Source organism: Sphaeramia orbicularis, chromosome 14, assembly GCF_902148855.1.
Source record: "Sphaeramia orbicularis chromosome 14, fSphaOr1.1, whole genome shotgun sequence".
Classification (NCBI taxonomy): domain Eukaryota; kingdom Metazoa; phylum Chordata; class Actinopteri; order Kurtiformes; family Apogonidae; genus Sphaeramia; species Sphaeramia orbicularis.
In genome coordinates this window covers 12,307,203-12,326,090 of record NC_043970.1, presented here as the reverse complement: position 1 = coordinate 12,326,090, position 18,888 = coordinate 12,307,203, and the positions used below count along the sequence as shown (strand labels likewise).

The 18,888-nt window shown below is 38.4% G+C and overlaps 1 protein-coding gene across 1 annotated transcript in view; it reads left to right on the top strand.

The window, feature by feature from the left end:
• The window catches only part of stk32a (serine/threonine kinase 32A), a 173,921-nt gene that overhangs the window by 152,118 nt on the left and 2,915 nt on the right, over positions 1-18,888 (top strand). The window contains exons 11-12 of the mRNA XM_030154308.1: positions 1,482-1,610; positions 16,932-16,996. Coding sequence (XP_030010168.1) covers positions 1,482-1,610; positions 16,932-16,996 — 194 coding nt within the window. The remainder of the gene's footprint in view (positions 1-1,481; positions 1,611-16,931; positions 16,997-18,888) is intronic.

The window sequence follows — 18,888 nt, the reverse complement described above, 5'->3', positions numbered from 1 at the left end:
AATGCAGAATAATGATTGTTGTAAGAGGGTAAATGACTGTGAATGACTTTCTCTAATTCCCAGGAAAATCTATAGTGACTGCACAGCGGTGGGCATCCCCAGTGGATAGGCTGGCACAGCAGAGGAAAAACACAGACGATCGATGGGGAATTGACAGCATCTATCTAATTATAGGCATATGCTTTGTTTTTACCCTTTACAGACTATTATAGTTAAAACATGATGGGAGAACTGTAACCAATGGAAATGTGTCATTTAGTTTAATCTGATAGTATGTCATTGTATTAGAATCAGAATCCGAATCCTGTTTATTGCCATGTAAGTAAACTGGGTTCACATTACTAGGACTTTGCTTCAGTGATTTGGTGCATACATAGAACATGGAGTAGGTAAGAAGTATGCAGTAAAAATACAATACAACACAATACAATAAACAAGTAAGATAAAGTTTCAAAATATACAATACATAGTGTGGACAAAACCAGTGGGTTTTAATGAGACTATAACGGTACCAGTTATGGTTCTGTGCAGGTAGTGCAAGTAATTAACAGTGCATCTTAATCAGCAGGTGGGTAAAGTGACACTGCAGTGTATTTGGTGTTGGTATTGTTAAGAGTTTTGGAGTTTAACAGCAAAGGGGAAGAAGCTGTTCCTGTGGCATGAGGTTCTGGTCTGAATGGATCGTAGCGTCCTGCCTGAGGGAAGTGGTTCAAAAGGCCTTATGGGCTTTTTATACGGTGCTCAACCTCTTATATCTCCAACATTGGTTAATATTTTGTACATATTGTTAAAATAATTTCCTTTACACATACAGAAATATATATTTAAGGTTCTCAAAGGTTATCCACTAACAGTTGCAGTGCATGCAGTACCACAGTTATGGTTTAGGAATTAAACCTAGGCTTTAGGGGTGGGTGATCTGAGTATGGGATCACATGAGGGTCGTTTTAGTTCCAGTAAAACCTTTCCCTGTTAAATGACTACAACCAACTACTTTTCCTGGGCTTTTTATTATTATTATTTGACTAAAATATATATGCAGTTTTGGACCAATGTTATTAAATACAGACACTATTTACTAAAGGAAACCTGTTGATGGAGTCTACTCCACATATCCCTAGGTGTACATACAGTAAATCAAGGTTTGAGGTTTTTCCAGTAATTACCTGGACTATGTGGTCCACTGTAGTCTAAGTTATGTTGCTGCAGCTCCAAAATTAACCAAATATATCTCACAATTTGTTTCCATTGCTTTGGCTCTGCAACCAGCAGGTCACACAGTTAATCCTGAAGTTAAGACTGAAGTCATCATTTTGTAAATTATAACACATTACATTTACCCTACAGGTTAAAGTGAACTAGAACAATATAGGTTTAGTTACCTAATGGATGATACCATCTGTACAATCTCTCTGAAAAAACACATCATATGACTTACTTTCCACATTAAATTTACTGTTTTTTGTTTTTTGTCTTTGTAGAAGCGGAGACTAAACTGTGACCCTACATTTGAGCTGGAGGAAATGATCCTGGAGTCCAAACCACTTCACAAAAAGAAAAAGCGACTTGCTAGGAAGACCAAGGACCAGGGATCTGATGGTTCCCCACAGGTAAGGTTTTATTTTAGGTTTTATTTTTTGTAGTATTACTCTGAACTTAAACGTGTTTAGCACATAAGGACCCAAACCATCTACTGATCTCTAATATTTAATACCTGATCATCCACTAATCCTATTAATATTTGTAAATAACTGATGTAAAATACAATTTATCATTTTTTCATGGTCATCAGATATGACCCATTTGGACGTTCAGAGGCTCCGTAGTGAACGTGGAAACACAGTCATATTCTACAACATTGATTCACCGGTAAAACCCATGGAGTTTGATCAATAACTTTTGATGTAGATGCTCGTTTTATGTTTATTTAATGACATATTCTGCTGAAAAAGTCACTTTTTCTTCAGTGTTCTCTGATTTTGATATAATAACCCTCAACTTTAATTTGAAGTTTTTATGAACATCTACATGATCAGCAAATTAAATATTGTAAAAAACCTGATTTTCACTGAAAAAAGCAAAACACAGAATAATATTAGAAAAAATCATGGTAAATTGCTTAACAAAGGTCAAAATAGAGAGAAAAATACATTTGGGAACTGCCACAGAAGTAGCACTGGGTCTTGCACTGGGTCTATGGGTTAAGTAAAAATTCTGAAGTGTTTTTCTTTCTGGTCTTAATGAACCACACATGCCTTTTAACAGAGACTCCTCTCAGAGCTCATCATTATTCATTAAGGAAATCTGACTGTTGGTTCTATTTGGCCCAGTTACAGGTGATAAGTTGCTCCTTAGTTTGTCTTTTAAATGTGTCTGGGGTGCTATTACGAATGTCGAGGACATGTTTTACAGCTCCGTCCTCCCTCACCTTCATCAGAATAAATGGGCCGTCTGCTTGATGTTGATGCGTGTGTGTGTGTGTGTGTGTGTATGTATGTGTGTGTTGAAGGCAAAGAAGGCAGTTGACTCACTTACTGTTTTTTCCTCAAATCATTCAGTCTTTCACTCCATTTACATAAATCCACTTTTGTCCTCTGGGTGTTTATACAAAGCAAAGAGCAAAAACAACAAAAGGTTAATTTCACCACTTGGTCAATGGAGACGTTAAAGAACTACACAAAATACACACCTGTAAATGTTGAAACCGCTGAGTGAGCTGCATCCAATGGCAATAAGAAATTATTTGTTTTTAACTAAGTCTTAGTCCCAAATAGCATGTACGACATTAAATGAATGAGGAAAGGGTTGTTGCTTTGCGTTGCGATTTTACATTTTTACTGTCAGTGTTTCTGTTACAAGAAAAATAGGCAGAGGACGGAGGGTTCGTCAACGAATATGAAAAAATTATGTTTTTCTCAGAAAGATAGGATGAAATTTGGATATTTCAGCAGAATTTCCATATAAAGACCCAGTGCTATTTTTGTGTTAGTTCCCAAATGAAATAAACTTTCTTAAGTGATTTATCACCATTTATTGTAATATTATCCTCCTTATTTAGCATTTTTTTCTGTGTAAATCATGTATTTTCCTATATTAAATTTGCTGATCATGTAGATGTTCATAAAAGCTCAGATTAAAGTTGAAGGTTATTGTATCAGATACAGAGAAAACTGAAGAAAAAGTGATTTATTTTTTTTCAGCAAAAAAAATCAATAACTGAATGAAAAAACAAGTGTCTCCATCCACTGTCATTGATCCAACTCCATGGGTTTTACTGGTGAATCAATGTTGTAGAAGATGACAGTGTTTCCACATTCACTACGGAGCCTCTGATATGGGTGATATGGGTCATATCTGATGACCATGAAAAGATGACAAACTGTATTTCACACCAATTATTTACATGGATTGATAGGATTAGTCAATCAACAGGTATTAAACAGTTTAGATCAATAGATGTTTTTTGTCACCAGTGGCTGTTTGGGTCTTTATAGGTTAAGTTCAAGGAATCTGAATGCCCTTCAGTGGGCAAAGTGCAAGGATGCAAGCCTAAGCTGATCAGGAGTGATCTCTGAGTCCTTAAAACGATCCTATATCAACAACTGTCATTCATCTACTAATAGAATCATTTAGGTCAAGACTAATGTGGCAAATGTTTGTCAAGTACTGCAAGAGTTACAGTTCCAAATGCCAGGTTATGGTTTACAGAGTGAAGAGGAAGCCTTATGTTAACTGTTCAGAAGTGTTGTTACCTTCTCTGGATCTGAGGCATCTGGGGTAGATGATCACTCACTAGAAATGTGGAGTATATTCAGACCTACCGATATGCTGTGGCTTTTTATTGAAGAAATGGCCACTATTTGTTGTGGACCAAGGATGAAAAGGGCAATCAACAATATGTCCTGAAGACGGTGTTTGTCATGGTCTGGGGTTCTGCCAATGTCCTTGGTTCTTCTACTGTATAATGTGAGCACCATTGATGCTAAAGAGTACAGTGAGATTGTGGAGTTACACAAGCTGCCTTCAAGATGATACATTTTCCCACGACACTCATATGTATGTCAGTATCACTGTCAAAACCAGCACTGTGAACACATTACAAAGGCCTGGCTGAGGAAGACCAGGGTGTGGACATTGGACTAGCCTGACCCCACCACCAGCACCTCCTCATCCTTAGCAGCAGAAGTGTGTTCTGTTATGAAGTGGGTTGAGAATAAACTGAGGAGCATGTGAGTCTCCAAGGATGGAAGCTGGAGGAAGAGGCTGTCAGTGGGCTGATGCTGCAGGACACTGCAGGCATTTACAGGCACAGACATGTGGAACACACAAACTGAAGTGGTTCAGATGGATGTGTCACAGTAGACAAAAGTGCAAAAAACACACACAAAACAAAGTGCAGAAAGACAGGCAGAAACATGCAAGAGTTAACAGGAAATAGAAGAGACTCTTCAAGTTATATGGTTTATTCTGTACATTTATACATATTATTTGTATATTTGTATATGTTTGCACATAATGTTGATGCTGACATCATATGGGCGGATTACTGTGAACCATTGTACAGTCTGATGGCTATAGGAAGGAATGACCTGCCAAAATACTATCATAATAACCTATAACTAATGACAACTCCAAATTTTTCTTTAATATTTAAAAAAAAAAAAAAAGTAAAATTATGTGAAAATGTTTACTTTTACAAACTAATCTTTCACAAAAAGGGAATAAAATGAACAAATATGAACAACCTTATACAATTATAAGTTTTACATTTGGCTTACATTGGCTTCATATTTGTTTTGCATCTTGTGACATATTTATTTACTTATTTTGGACTGGTATATGTTTTTGCATCATTTCATCAGGTTTATATTTACCTGTGTTTTGTACTTTCTGGGCATATAGTTTTGCACTTGGTTTTGTATTCATTTTGTACTATCTTTGGATGTATTTAGTTGGTTTGTCTGACTGTATACAGTATGATTTTATAGCTAGTTGTGTATGGCTAACCATTAAGGTTATTATTATTTAGAAGGGGGCAGGAAATATAAGATTTTCTTCATCCTGCTCCTTTTCGAGCATGGGTGTGTACATGTTTGTTTACTTGATTATTATTGAATGTTTACTAATGAAATGCACAACCATGAATGAAATAAATGAAATGAAATGAAAGTACACACACAAACAAAATTTAAGCATTTACTCTCGCAAAGTCAGTATGCTCTGACCTCGTATCATCCTATAGTACATTTTAACAGCTTTTTTAGATCCAATGTTAAGCAGTTTGTGTGGTCTAGAACACACACGTCACTAGCTTGCAATAAGAAGTCCAAGCTGGCCAAAAGTGCAGTGTGTTTTATGAACGCTGACAGCTGCTGGTGGAACCCTGCTCCTATATATTAGTGATATCTCACTCTGTGCAGCCAGATGACATTCATCATCTCTCGGCCCTTTTAGACACCAACAAAGTCTCTTGTTCTAATCAAATACTTACAGCGGTCTCTCAGGGAAACATTTCTTTATGTTTATGGAGACAGTCAACATATCGCATGAGGGAAACCAACATTATGTCACAGAAATGGATTGTACTGTTGTGGCTTCATCCTGTAATATACCCTTGTAGACTTCAGATAATGTTTGTCAAGAAGCAAAGCTCAGCATTTTTTTCTCTGTCTTATTAAATGGGTGCTTCTATGGACATGGGGGCTAAATATTCAAACCAGATGTAGACCAATGTTATGAAGCAAGTTTGGAAGCACTTTGGGTCTATTTCAAAAATAAATACTTACTGAGATAAAAGAGAAATGATTTTTCAGATAAACCACATTTTTTATATTATTTTACATTATATTTAATACAAAAATCCACATACAACACAGCAAAAAGGATACAAAAATTACACGCTACAATTTTTTGGGAATATCTCTTTATTCTCTCACAGGTACATTTTGGGAATTGAACTACATATTCAAGGCAGAGTGTTTCACAAAAATGACTGCTATTACAAAATCATTTGCGATTTCTATGCGTTTAACTGGGCAGGTTCTGCATGTAACACAAGTGGACACGATGGGTTAGACAAAAAACCTGGAATGAGACTGAGATTCATGAAGAACCCACGTCTGGACTAGAAAAACCTATAGGATCATCAAATTTAACACAGTATCTTTATTTATAGCGGTCTATAAGACCATTCACACTGACACCTCGGTAGCTTTTCATGTCCCAGTTTTGGACCTATTTTTGGCCCCAGTATTTTACTAAAAATTCATTAATTTTAGGATGGCTCAGAGCAAGAGTATAACTTTTTTGCATTTATCTGAGGTCATCATTGGGTACATCCTGGGGGGAAATATGTCTAAATTTCTCTTTTATTATTGGGTCTAAAAAAGTTGGCAAAGTGCCGGATACCAAAATAAACCCAGTTTCATAGAAGCACCCAAATATATTTTTACTGCTAATTAGTTTGTCACTTGGTCCACATTATCAAACGCCAGATACCTTGATATGCTATGTTAATATTGATTATCTACTTTATATATTAATGTATTTGTATCTTAGTTGTTTGTGAATAAACTGAGTGAGTTGATGAGGCAAGTTGAGTAAAAAGGTTGAATATGCTTAAGTTTGTGCTAGATTTTCAGACTCTCATAAGCCTTAAAATGTCTGTTCTTCATTAATATAGTAATAATATCCATAAACATTTTCAAAAAATACATATATAAATTATCGAACCAATGCAACTGTCACAGATGTTGTAAACTTGGGAAAATGCTGGCTTGTGCTGACTTCATTTATATTTTGTCAATATTTTAATGATATTAGACCAAGATGATGCAAAAATGCAGAATTTCTGGGCAGATAAGTACCAAAGCCACCACAGCTTAAGCCTCTAGAAACCAGAGAAAAATAAAGGAAAACCTAAACGCTTGTGACGTCCCTACATTTTAGAAGAGATAAGGATCAGGATTCTACCTCTAAAGACTGTTTTGATTTTTTGGCCACATCCCCCAGCCTTATAATTCTTTAATATGTCTTGCATCAGCTCCTGATTTGTTTGTAGCTTGTTCGAAATGTTTCATATGTACAAAAATTGCATCATGATGTTAATCTTTGTCGAAGTGTACAATATATGTTGATCTAATCCAGTGAATACTATTGCATCACTACTCAAAACACAAACATATTTTTTTATGCTATATTCAACATTTCAGGCAGCCATGTCTTACAGATTGTGCCGTTCTGTCTGTCAGTCAAGTCGAGTGCACTACGGTCTGTCTCAGTGTTTGTGTTTGTGTACGTACAGTGCTTTACCATATCCATTTACAAAGGGCCTGCAGGGCCAGTTGTGATGGATGCGTGTAAGAGAGAGACTATAAAAAAAAGAGTGTGTGTTTGTGTGTCTATATGTGTGTTTATGTGAGAGATGGAAAGAGGGAGATATCCAGCTTGTCTGAAGCAGAACAGATCAATATTGAATGAAGAAAGCTCGCTGCCCTAATGCCTATCCCAGCCTGCCTTTTACTCATTACCCTTAGGCTGCTCTGTATTCTTTTTGCATAACTCCCCTCATCTCGTTCCCAGCTTTTTTTATTCTTCCCAAGTCCTTAGACCTCTCCATTATGCTGTCTACACATTAGTCTGACTTCCCCCATATAGCGTACATCTTCTTCCTCATTCATTTTTCACTCTCTCCTTCTGCCTCCCTGTAGCTGCTACGCTTATAATGTGGCATCCAATTAGCTCAATTAAATCTCTGATAATATACAGCAGAAAATTGGACTCTAGCTGTGAGAACAAAATAAATTGGCACACCCCCAACACACACGTACACACACACTGAAACATCTTTTTCCTTTTTAGAGAGGCCATTCTAATTTATGATTTACTAAATGTTAGAAATACATTGAAACCTGACTGAGATAATACTAGGTTATACTTGTAAAATGTGTATTTTTAGGATAAAGTGAGAAAATGTCCATAGAGGTTATTGTATGTGTCTGCTGGGAACTTTCAAAACAGTCTAAAAACCTCCCTGTAAGTACAATTAAAGGAAATGAGGACCAATCTGAAGTTTTAGGTTTTCCAGTTAAACAGTGCTGGTGGTTGCCAGCTGGCCTGGCATCTGCAGGCCAATTCTCAAATGAAAATTAGTCTGGAGCCTCTCAGTTCATTTCCAATGTCCAAGGGGCGTTATCAGCAGGCACAGACCAGAATGTTTCTGGACACAATTGGACAGAATTACAACCCACCGCAGTAAGAAATGTGTGACAGTTGGGCCACTTGGTAAATTAAATGTACCAAATCCTGACAGAAATGCAACAAGGACATGCTTCTTATCAACAAAGGCTTTGGGTACAGTCATTTGTTCTTCTTTCAGAGAAAATATAATGTCCAGTTCATTTAGTATCAACACAAACTCAATCAGATCAACATTTGTTGCTGATCCCAAATCAGCTCAGGTTTCTGCATTTACAGATTACATCACATGAAAGTGTAGGGTGGGCAGGGAGTGGGTGTATCCCCTCCACATCTTGATAACAGGTGTATCTTAACATCTGGTGTGCATCAAGTAGTCTGTTTGCGCCTTTAATTGCAACAAAAGCACTTTTTTCTATAGTGATCAGATCTCAGGTGTATTAGAAGCTTGATGTCTGCTGTGTCAGGCTTTGATTGACAGGTCTGTATGACAGCTCACTCACCAGCTGGCTCAGTCTTTCAGAGAATAGGTTTGTTTAATAAAACATATTTCTCCCAGACAGCTTGACTATAGAGCTGAGACAGCAGGTTCCACTAAAAACACAGTTACTATTTAATTATGTAAATTTGTTGTACAATGCCAGGTTAAGTTTTCAGTTTTACCAAGTCAGTAAGTTAGCGCTTAGCATCAGCTCACCATTGACCCCTTAGACTCCTGTAGTTCTGACACTTTTATCCAAATATGGTTACTTCTGGCTTAATGGCAGTTCAGAAACTAATGGATTGTGTCATGATTCGTCCATGTTACTATCATAATAAAAGGGTAAATATGACGACTGCTGATGCTGTAAAAATGATGTTGACAATATCCATTAGCCACAAAAGTCAGCTGCAGCTCTCTTCATTGCTTTGCTATTGATCCAGACAGCCTGGATGATTTGAGTGACACATCATCAAAATACAGTGTCCAGAAGAAGCCATATACCATTTTAATCATACATAATCATATACCATTTTATTAAAAAGAGGGATAATTTTCAAGATTGAATAGTATCTGATTTCTGCATGCCGATGACAGTATTTTTTTGTTCTGCAGCTTTTATGTGTGAATGAGGGGCTGTTGAAATTACCTCAATTGGCAATATGTCACAAAATTTCAATTTTATCAGTACATAAAGAAAATCATCAGCAGCAGCAGCAGTGGGAAGTCCCAGCTTTAAAAAGTCAGCCAAGACAAGGACGTTGAGAAATGTCCCTGGTGGGCTTCCGTCCAACAGTGCACTCCCAGCTGGTTTGTCTCATTAAATGGAAAGTTTCATCTATCAGTTGGACCAATTTAGATCCTGAATTGTCTTTTTAAAAGCATCACATAAAGAGAAAGATGGAGATAGACTGAAACAAGTGGTGAGTGTCCACTGGCTGAAGCATTATTTTTGTTCACTGTCTGCAAGCAAGGCCAGAGACTCGCACTGATGCCAATTCCAGAGAGTCAGATCAGATCTGTGTAACGGATGGACCAAACAATTTATGCACCATTAAATCAAGCAAAAGCAACATTTCTTGTGAAGGTGAGAATAGGAAACCAAGACTATCTGAAGATGAAGAGTGAGAAAGAGGGGAATAGTATAATGTAGACTTGAACCCAACAAGGCATGGGTTGGAAGCAAAAGTGAGCTTTTATACAGTCTAGACAGAAGATCATTTTTGGCATCAGAGGTCAATTACAACTGAGACATTGTGTGTTGACCTGCTTCTTCCCTTACTGTATGTACATCTTGGTGATACAGTTGCATGGAAGTATATTTCCAAGGCCAGAGGATGTCAAAAGTCTGAATTATTTGATATTCACAAAGTGCCCAGTGCAGGTAGATTTTCCATTTGCCAAATAAACCTTGGAATGTTTTCTGCCACATTGGAGGGTAAATGTTTGTACCAAATCAACTTGTTAAGCCTTGATGTCCTGTCCCATCTACAGGTCCACTTCAGCTCATTCCTCTGTATTCAGTCTGCTGTATTACGGTGGCGCTGAGTTCTATCCAACATACTGAGTTGTCATTCCACCACCTGCCATATGATAAAGAGTAGAGGAAGAAAATGAAGTTGATAAGTAAAGTTACTTCTTAAGCAAATGACAAGTAAACAGATTTTGGCACAGGCTAATGTTAGTCTTTTAGATTACTGACTTTGTAGATTCACCTGACAGAATATGACTTTTATTAGGTGTTTCACATCTTCACATCGTTTCTTGGTTGTCAAAATTTCATCTGTGCAGTCCAGTCCAGCAGAAGGTAAAAAAATTGATAAAATATGTTGGCGTGGTGGTGCAGTAGATAGAACTGTCACCTCACAGCAAGAAGGTCCTGGGTTTGACTCCAATACCAGTGGTTTTTCTGTGAGGAGTTTCTGTGGGTTCTCTCCTGGTACTCCGGCTTCCTCCCACCATTCAAAAACATGCACGAACTGGTCAATCTAAAGGCGGCCATACACTGTGCGAGTATTTCGATCGTTGCATGCAGCTCCATCTCAAACTGTGCGAATCAATTGTAAAGTCAGACTCACGATCCATGTTCTCACACTGTTCGGACTGATGCTTGTATGCGACCTGACTGCTCACACTGTAGGACCATACATCAGAGGACGCACCACATGTTCCAGTGTTGTATCTGGAAATATAACGTTAAAATACCAAGGAATCTGGAAGTGCATAGACAATTGTGTATTGGTGTGAGTCATGAAATGGTAGTGCTAAACAAAAACCAACGAGCCGCTTTGGCAATATGTGCCATTATCTGCGGGGAATCAAAAAAGAAGAAAAGATGACGACGTGTTTGGTGCAGGAATTGGTTGTGCAGACGTGGACAGTATGGGCTGTCAGTCCTACAGCGGGAACTAGAGGTAAGCTGCAACAGCTAAACTGCACTAGGCCAATAGCCACCTAGTGTAAGCTTAGAATTAGCTTACAGTAGCTGGCTATTAATGTATTCGCGCATGCACAGTGTGAGAATTTGAGGCACATCGGTTCGTGGCACTGCTTTGACAGTGTGATACCCTCACGAGGAGCGAGCAGGATTTCAAACAGCTCCGTTTTCCTTGCGAACACACGATTGCTGGTTGTGAGGTGGTCGTGAGGTGTTAATCGCTTCTCCTTACTCCATGTACACTGCACGAAGCACGACACCCGATTAGAGGCACATCTGGCCCGATCCCAGAAATAGTCGCATTAGTGAGAAATCGTCTCTAAAATCGCACAGTGTATGGCCGCCTTAAATTACCCACAAATGTGAATGTGAGAGTGATTGGTTGTTGGTCTCTGTATGTCAACCCAGTGATAAACTGGTGACATGTCCAGGGTGTACCCAGCCTTTGCTCATAGGTAGTTGGGATAGGCCCCAGCACCCCACAACCCTCTCGAGGATAAAGCGGTTCAGAAGATGACAGACTGTTAACACAACCCCATTTAAGAGATGGACACGGCTGAGCACAAAGCAACGCGCTGATCCTAACAAACTAGGCGCTTAAACAGTATTTTAGACACTCAGGGCTGGATCCACTAAGATCCCAATTTGCGTGTGCTAATTTGTGTGCGCAATCTAGAATTTTGCGTGTGGGGTTGATCCGTGGTTTGCGGGTGATTTACTAAGATTCCTAGTGCAAATTACAACAGGTGCAAAGTCTTGCAGACCGCCCTGTTTAAGTGAGGATTTTGCATGTGCTACTAAAGATAATTCGCTGTAAAAACTGATCTGGGTTATGTCAGCACTGAATGATCCAGATGCAAGGAAATGTAACATTGGAGGAGTTGGTCATAGAACGTATTGCATGACTCCTTCATTTATTTTTCATTTTAGAGGTGGGGGTGCCGTGGGAGTGTTGGATTGACTGTCAGGCGCACATAATTTTGTCACACTGTAGCCTAATGCCATATTTTAAATCACAATTGTCAGATCAAGTGGAAAACAGTCCTGTAAAGTGTGTGTGTGTGTGTGTGTGTGTGTGTGTGTGTGTGTGTGTGTGTGTGTGTGTGGTGTGTGTGTGTGTGGGGGGTCTCAATTATTTTTTCTTCTGTCAATCCAAAAAAGTTCACACGATGGGGAAAAATGCGTTCTGTGGGTCTTGTTTCATCCTTTCGATGTCTCCTTTTTGCAACAATAACCACTTCCATGTGTGCGCAATTACACATCCAACCCTTTTGCACCTCCTTTTGAGATGTGGTAAAAATAGATGAAGTTTCTATGAGCAAAATTGCTTTCAGGTTTGATAAATCACTTTGCATGTGCTAAATTAATATATTTACATTTTCTCCTCCCAGTATATGCACAAAACGCCTCATATTGTATATTCATTGCAGCAAACATACTAACTGGATGCAGACACACTATTTTGCACCTTTGAAAGAGGCAACCCTTATATCGCACTGTTAGTAAATCAGTTTGTACAATTTTAGCTTACCGGCCGACAGGCCGTAAGCTATTGTCGTCATGCGGCGTCCAGCGGTCTGTCGTCATCTGTCATCCGTTATAAAAATTTCAATCATCTTCTTCTCCAAAACTACAATTCCAATTGACTTCAAATTTGGTATACAACTTCTTTATGACGATGTCAACAAAAGTTAGTGAAATTGTTTGGATCCGGATCTGATTCTGGATTTGGTGCGCCTTTAAAAAATTTCCCCATTATAAGAGATAGGAAGTGGATCAATGCAATAACTCAGTAAATATAAATGATATCCAGTGTACATTTCTCCAGTCCAGCCCTGATGGGGAGATGACCAAAACACAATGTCCACATGCTGATCAGGATCTTCTTCTGGATCTGGGAACTTAAAGAAAATTTAACATGGGCTCTTATGGGGAAAACATTTCAATCGTCTTTTTCTCCCAAACTACAGTTCTGATTGACTTCAAACTTGGTATACAGCTTCTTTATGATGATGTAAACACAAGGTATTGAAATTATTTAGATCCAGATCTGATTCTGGATTTGGTGCCACTTTGAAAAATGTTCCCATTATAAGAGATAGGAAGTGGATTGATCCAATAAATCAGTAAGTATTAATGATATCAAGTTGGAATTTGAATTTTTTACAGATCTGATTGGAATATGACCAAAACATGGGCTATTTCTGTCATATAATAAATACACATAGCTGGGTGATAATAAATGGCAACTGGATACATTTCCCAAAGCTTTTAATTTGGCCGGTAAGCTACAGGGCCATTGGTCCTATTTTTTTGCGTGTGCAATGAGTTTACGCACGTTTTAATACACACAAACCTTTAGTAGATCTGGCCCTTAATAGTGCTCATGGTTTGCTGTGCTTTGTTCAGTACTTTATAAATGTTGATTATATGGCAATTCATGATGTATACGTTTGGGTCTCTGGGAAGACACCGCATTTATCTTTTGGGTCTCAAGCTGAAAAAGTTTGAGACCCCCCATTCTACAAGTTCAAAATGTTGAGGAGGTAAAGTAAGTAAAGCTTGGTGTACAATCGAAGGAGGACCTGTTTGGACTTTTCGTCATTGCACTGCTTAGCACGATGACAAAAACTTGGCAAAGCCAGTAGCCGGGGTATGTGACGTGACTGTAAACATTTGCTAGTTCGGTGCTGAGGCTTGTGTTCAGCAGCAACTGAGCAAGATCATTGCTGTAAATAAACTGAAGACTAAAGGTTTATTATAAAAAGGCCTTAGATTCAGAGTAGGAGTTTTCATTGTGCCTTTATATCGAAGCATATGTCATTATGACAGCAAAAGCGAGCCTCTTCATCATCTTAAATATTGCATCTGTCACATTTTTTATGCTCCACATCTGTCAGTGATGTTTGACAGGATGTGTAATGGTAGTCTCCTCTGTCTCCGTCTGTTGTTCTTTTGTCCTTCCTACAGTCTGCACCAAAAACACACTGCTTCCCCTGTCACTTATTGTCCAGTTGTGTAGTAGTTCTCACCAGCTAGACATTTTCAGCTTTTGCTACTTTCTCCTTAGTTTTGTACATAAATACACATCCCCTCTGTAACAAATACACATCCACTGTGTAGTATAATAATTCAATGAACTGATTGGATTCTGTGGTACAACACCAAGGGCCTCATTTACTAAAGGTTTGCACGTGAGAAAATGTGTGCAGTCAAGTCTCCATGACAACGACCAGTAGCGCATGCAAAATCCTCATTTAAATAGGGCGGTCTCCAAGACTTTGCCCCTGCTGTCATTTGTGCACGCAATCTTAGTTGGTCACCCATGACCCACAAATCAATAGCATGCACATTTTTAGCACGAGCAAGCAAATTTGTGCCCGATATTGCAATCTGAGTAAATCAGGCCCCAAGTCTTTGCGATACCACTGAGGGCGCTGTGTGGAAATGATGACTGTGTAAAGACTAGCATGTCATGGCACCATAGAATGATTTTTGGACCGTTGTTGGTCATCACCATCTTGGATTTTTAACACCTTAATTGACCTTATTTTGACCAGAGGGCGGAGCAAGAGTACATAGGTGAATCTAACCAAACTGATGCTACTGCTAACAAAGATGAAAGATTCCAATCAAACCATTTTGCTGTTGATTTAAAGGGACTAACCAGTGGCTGATCGGTCCAAGCTTCATGTTCTGGCATGACATGACAGTCTGTAGACATCCCATAACTGGGCCTGTTGCAACACCACAAAATATCACTTCATAATATGATTATGTAGTTAGACCTTATCAAGCAGCATTGTAATTGGCCAGTCAATGGAAAAATGTTGAAGATCATCAAAAGTTTTCATAAAATAATTGTTATTTGAGGAACTGAGCCACATGTCCCATAGGACTCCAGTCACACGTTAGAGTCTCTGGTCTCCCTTCGAAGACTCCAAGGCTTCGATGTTGTTACACCTGAAGATTGAAATCTTGCATTTTTAGTCAAAATATAATTGACTAGTAATTGAACCCACTGACCAAACTATCAATCCATTCATTTTGTGACCCACTCCTGATGGTCGCAGGGTTACCTGAGCCTATCCTGGCTAACTTTGTGTGAAGGTGGAGTACACCCTGGGCGTGATGCCAGTTGATCTCAGGACTGAAATTTACAGCCAAACAACTATTCACTCTCCCATTCACACCTACTGATGATCTGGATTGACTAATTAACCTGTCAATTCACATCCACTGCCTGTGACCAAACTAATGCTAACTTTAGCACCACATAGTCCTTTCAGCTACTTTCTGGCTATTTGCACATACATTTGTGTCATTAATGTGCACTTTATATGTTGTTTGAATGCATAAGTTATTAAACTTTCTCACACAGTTGCAGTGGCTGACAGATCATGTAATGAAAAAATGAATTCATGCTAACATTAGCTAATATAGTCATGCTAACTGCTGCCTTATTGCATTTGATTAATGTAAACATCATTTGAAACATTTGTGCAAAAAATCCTATGTTGGTCTTGTTGGTGTAACTTCACAACCACAACTACAGTAGAGATGTCCATCAAGAAAAATTAAAAAATTAACTCTGCAATCTCAGCAAGCGAGTTGTCAATCACATCTGTCAATCAACGGCCAAATGGCAGACACAGTCTTCTATTGGCTCTAAAATGTTGCCAATGCAACAGTAATCAAGGGACCACTAGCACACTTATTTGAGCGTCCAAAAACAGCAAACAAGACTGTAACTCCTGGAAAACTGATTAAGTTCAGCATTAGAATGTAATACACTTGACGATACTTAGACACAGGCCTCGATATCAGGCTGTGGTTTTCACCCCTTGTCAGAAACAAGCTACTAAACTGATTTCTTTGGCTGTAATTAAGATGAAGGGTACTCACAAACCCAGTCTCTTAACTGTCTCTAATGCACATGCAAAATGAAGACAATGCCATACGTCATACCTTCTGTTCCTCTATCACTCGTCCCACCAATGCACACTAACAGCCCTCCCTGTCTCCTGTTTTTTCCTCTTGTCTTCCTGCCCTAATTCAGTTGACGGCCTTTGGTCTGCCATTGGCTGCCCTCCCACTGTGGCAGCACCTGTACAGGGCCTCTGCTGGGCTGTGTGACTGACAGCTCTGGGTAGGGAGTCAGCCATTTCTCTGCAGAAGAGGCTCCCTGAAGCCACAGCAGTGACTTTTGAAGACCAGTGTGACTGGAGGGGTGGGGGGAAGCAGCATGTGATTGTGTGTGTATGGATTTATGCATGTTGCTTCTCTTGAGAAAGGACTACGTGCCCTTTCATTTTCAAGTCTTAGAAGTTCGACAAAATTCAACTAAAGTAGGAACATTTGGCGTATCCTATGCAACAGTGGTCCATTTAGCTGTAACCATGTCACAGTCATTTATAGCTTCACATTGTCTCAGAGTAAACTAGATCACACATGCTTTAACACACAGACAGTGCTGTGTCATGATGATGATTTATCTCTATAATCTGTCTCAATGCTGCCTCTTTGGGAGAGTGAGAAAGCACCTGTCTACTTGTACTGGCACTACAGGAGAGTAAGGACAGCCTGGTGTGATGGAGGAGGATGTTCTCACATGATTAATTGGTGCAAAATTTTATGAGAGGAAGGAGTAAATATAGACGTCAGAGAATAAGTGTCCTCTAAAGTTTGGTCCATTTCCTCTAGAAGATCATTTGTGACCTGCTGATTCATTTATCTGATTATGCACATGTCATGACCAGTACCTATTATGATTTGTTGCCTTTCTCAGTTATTTTTCTGTGTTTGTCTGTCCTCCAGAATGGTCAGCTGCAGCAACGTTTGGACAATGTCCAGAGAGACTTCATTGTCTTCAACAGAGAAAAGTAAGAAATGTCCTGCATAGTCCTCAATAATAACCACATTGTGAAATAGAAGGGCATTCAATACAGCACACACCTCTACCAAGGACTAACAGTCCTCTAATGTTATGTTTGTCTGACTGCAGGATTATCCAAAAACAACTACACACATTTCTGAAGCTAAATGAGGCTAAGTAGGGCTTGAAACAGTCATGCACATCACATTTGAGTGGATCCACATGGATATCTCATCCACAGTCCTGTAATTCAATCAAACATGCAATCTCGCAGTGTTGCAGGGTCTGCTACTGCTAACGGATCTGCTCCAAAATGTAATGAGTTCATCCTTGGTCCATGCTCCAACAAGTTACAACAAGTTTCTTGAAAACCTGAACAGTAGTTTTGGCATTCTTGTGCTAACAGATAAATAACCCAACACTGAGATACCATGACAACTAGAATCTTTTTTTTTTTTTTTTTTTTTTAATTTTAATATATTGAGTGTTGAATTTTTATGAATCTTCATTAATGTTGCTATAAGGCCAAAAATGGAAAAGAATGTCCTTTAAAGGTTGTAGGAGGGTGTGAAAGGAAAACAATGCAGCATATTGTGGTGAAAAGACATGTTTCACATACATTGTAGGTGTCTGAATAAGAGCAAATGCAGCTTGTTGACTACATATACTGTAAGTACATGATAATGCTGTTTAAATAACAGTACACTGGACAAAATAAAAAAAATGAATAAATAAAAAAAACTTATCACATTTCACAAATTTACAATCCTTTGTGTGGTTCAGTAATAGGATTTGTATATTGAAGCTATGAATTCTGTCCTGAATTTTTGTTTAAAAAGGCGTTAATGGCATAAAGAATTGCAGGTTTTATCTGTGTTGCAGTTCTCAATCCCAATAAATGTCCCCTCTTCATTATTAGCTGTATGTAAACTACTGTTAGGCTTATATTATACTAGTTGTACAAAATGAGCAGAAAAAGACTGTTAATTGTAGTTATCAGTGTCAAGTAACGAAGTACAAATACTTCATTACCATACTTAATTAGAAATTTTCGTTATCTATACTTTACTGGAGTAATTATTTTTCAGCCGACTTTTTAGAATAGAATAGAATAGAATAGAATAGAATAGAATAGAATAGAATAGCCTTTATTGTCATTGTGCAAAAAGCAAGCAATGAAATTGGTGTGGTACTTCCCACCCACAGTGCAAAAAAGAAGTGTAAACATATAAAAAGGCATAAAAGACAATAAATACAGTTAAAAGAAGAATAAATATATAAAAACTACTATTATTCCTATTGCACATTTAAAAACTGCTATTGTTCCTATTGCACATGCCCAGGAGGAGGGGAGGTTATGCATTTAGGAGCCGGACAGCCCATGGATAAAAGGTGTTCTTCAGTCTGTTTGTCCGGCTCCCTAGGGATCTGTATCTCCTTCCAGAGGGCAGGAGACTGAAATGTCTGAATGTCTTTTACTTCAATTCCTTACATTTTCATGCAATTATCTGTACTTTCTACTCCTTATAATTTAAAAATAGCCTCGTTACTCCTATTTCATTTCGGCTTGTTTTCAATCCTGCTTGTCATCGTTCAAATAAAAATAAAACTATCCTGATCAATCGTGCCATCCAGATAGTGTGAATTTGATGAAGTATACACCTATACCATTCTGACAGCCTATTGGTTTGTATGTGATCCATCACACCTGATGTTTTGCACCATTCCGATACTTACATTCAACCAGTCATCATATCTTCAGCTCTGTGAAACACATGTTCATGCTCAGTAGTACACATATATGGGTCTTTAATACATTTGCATCGGACTAAAATGCATAACGTTCATTTTCAGTGGACATATATACAGCTGAAACAGGTAGCCTAGTGCATCCCAAAT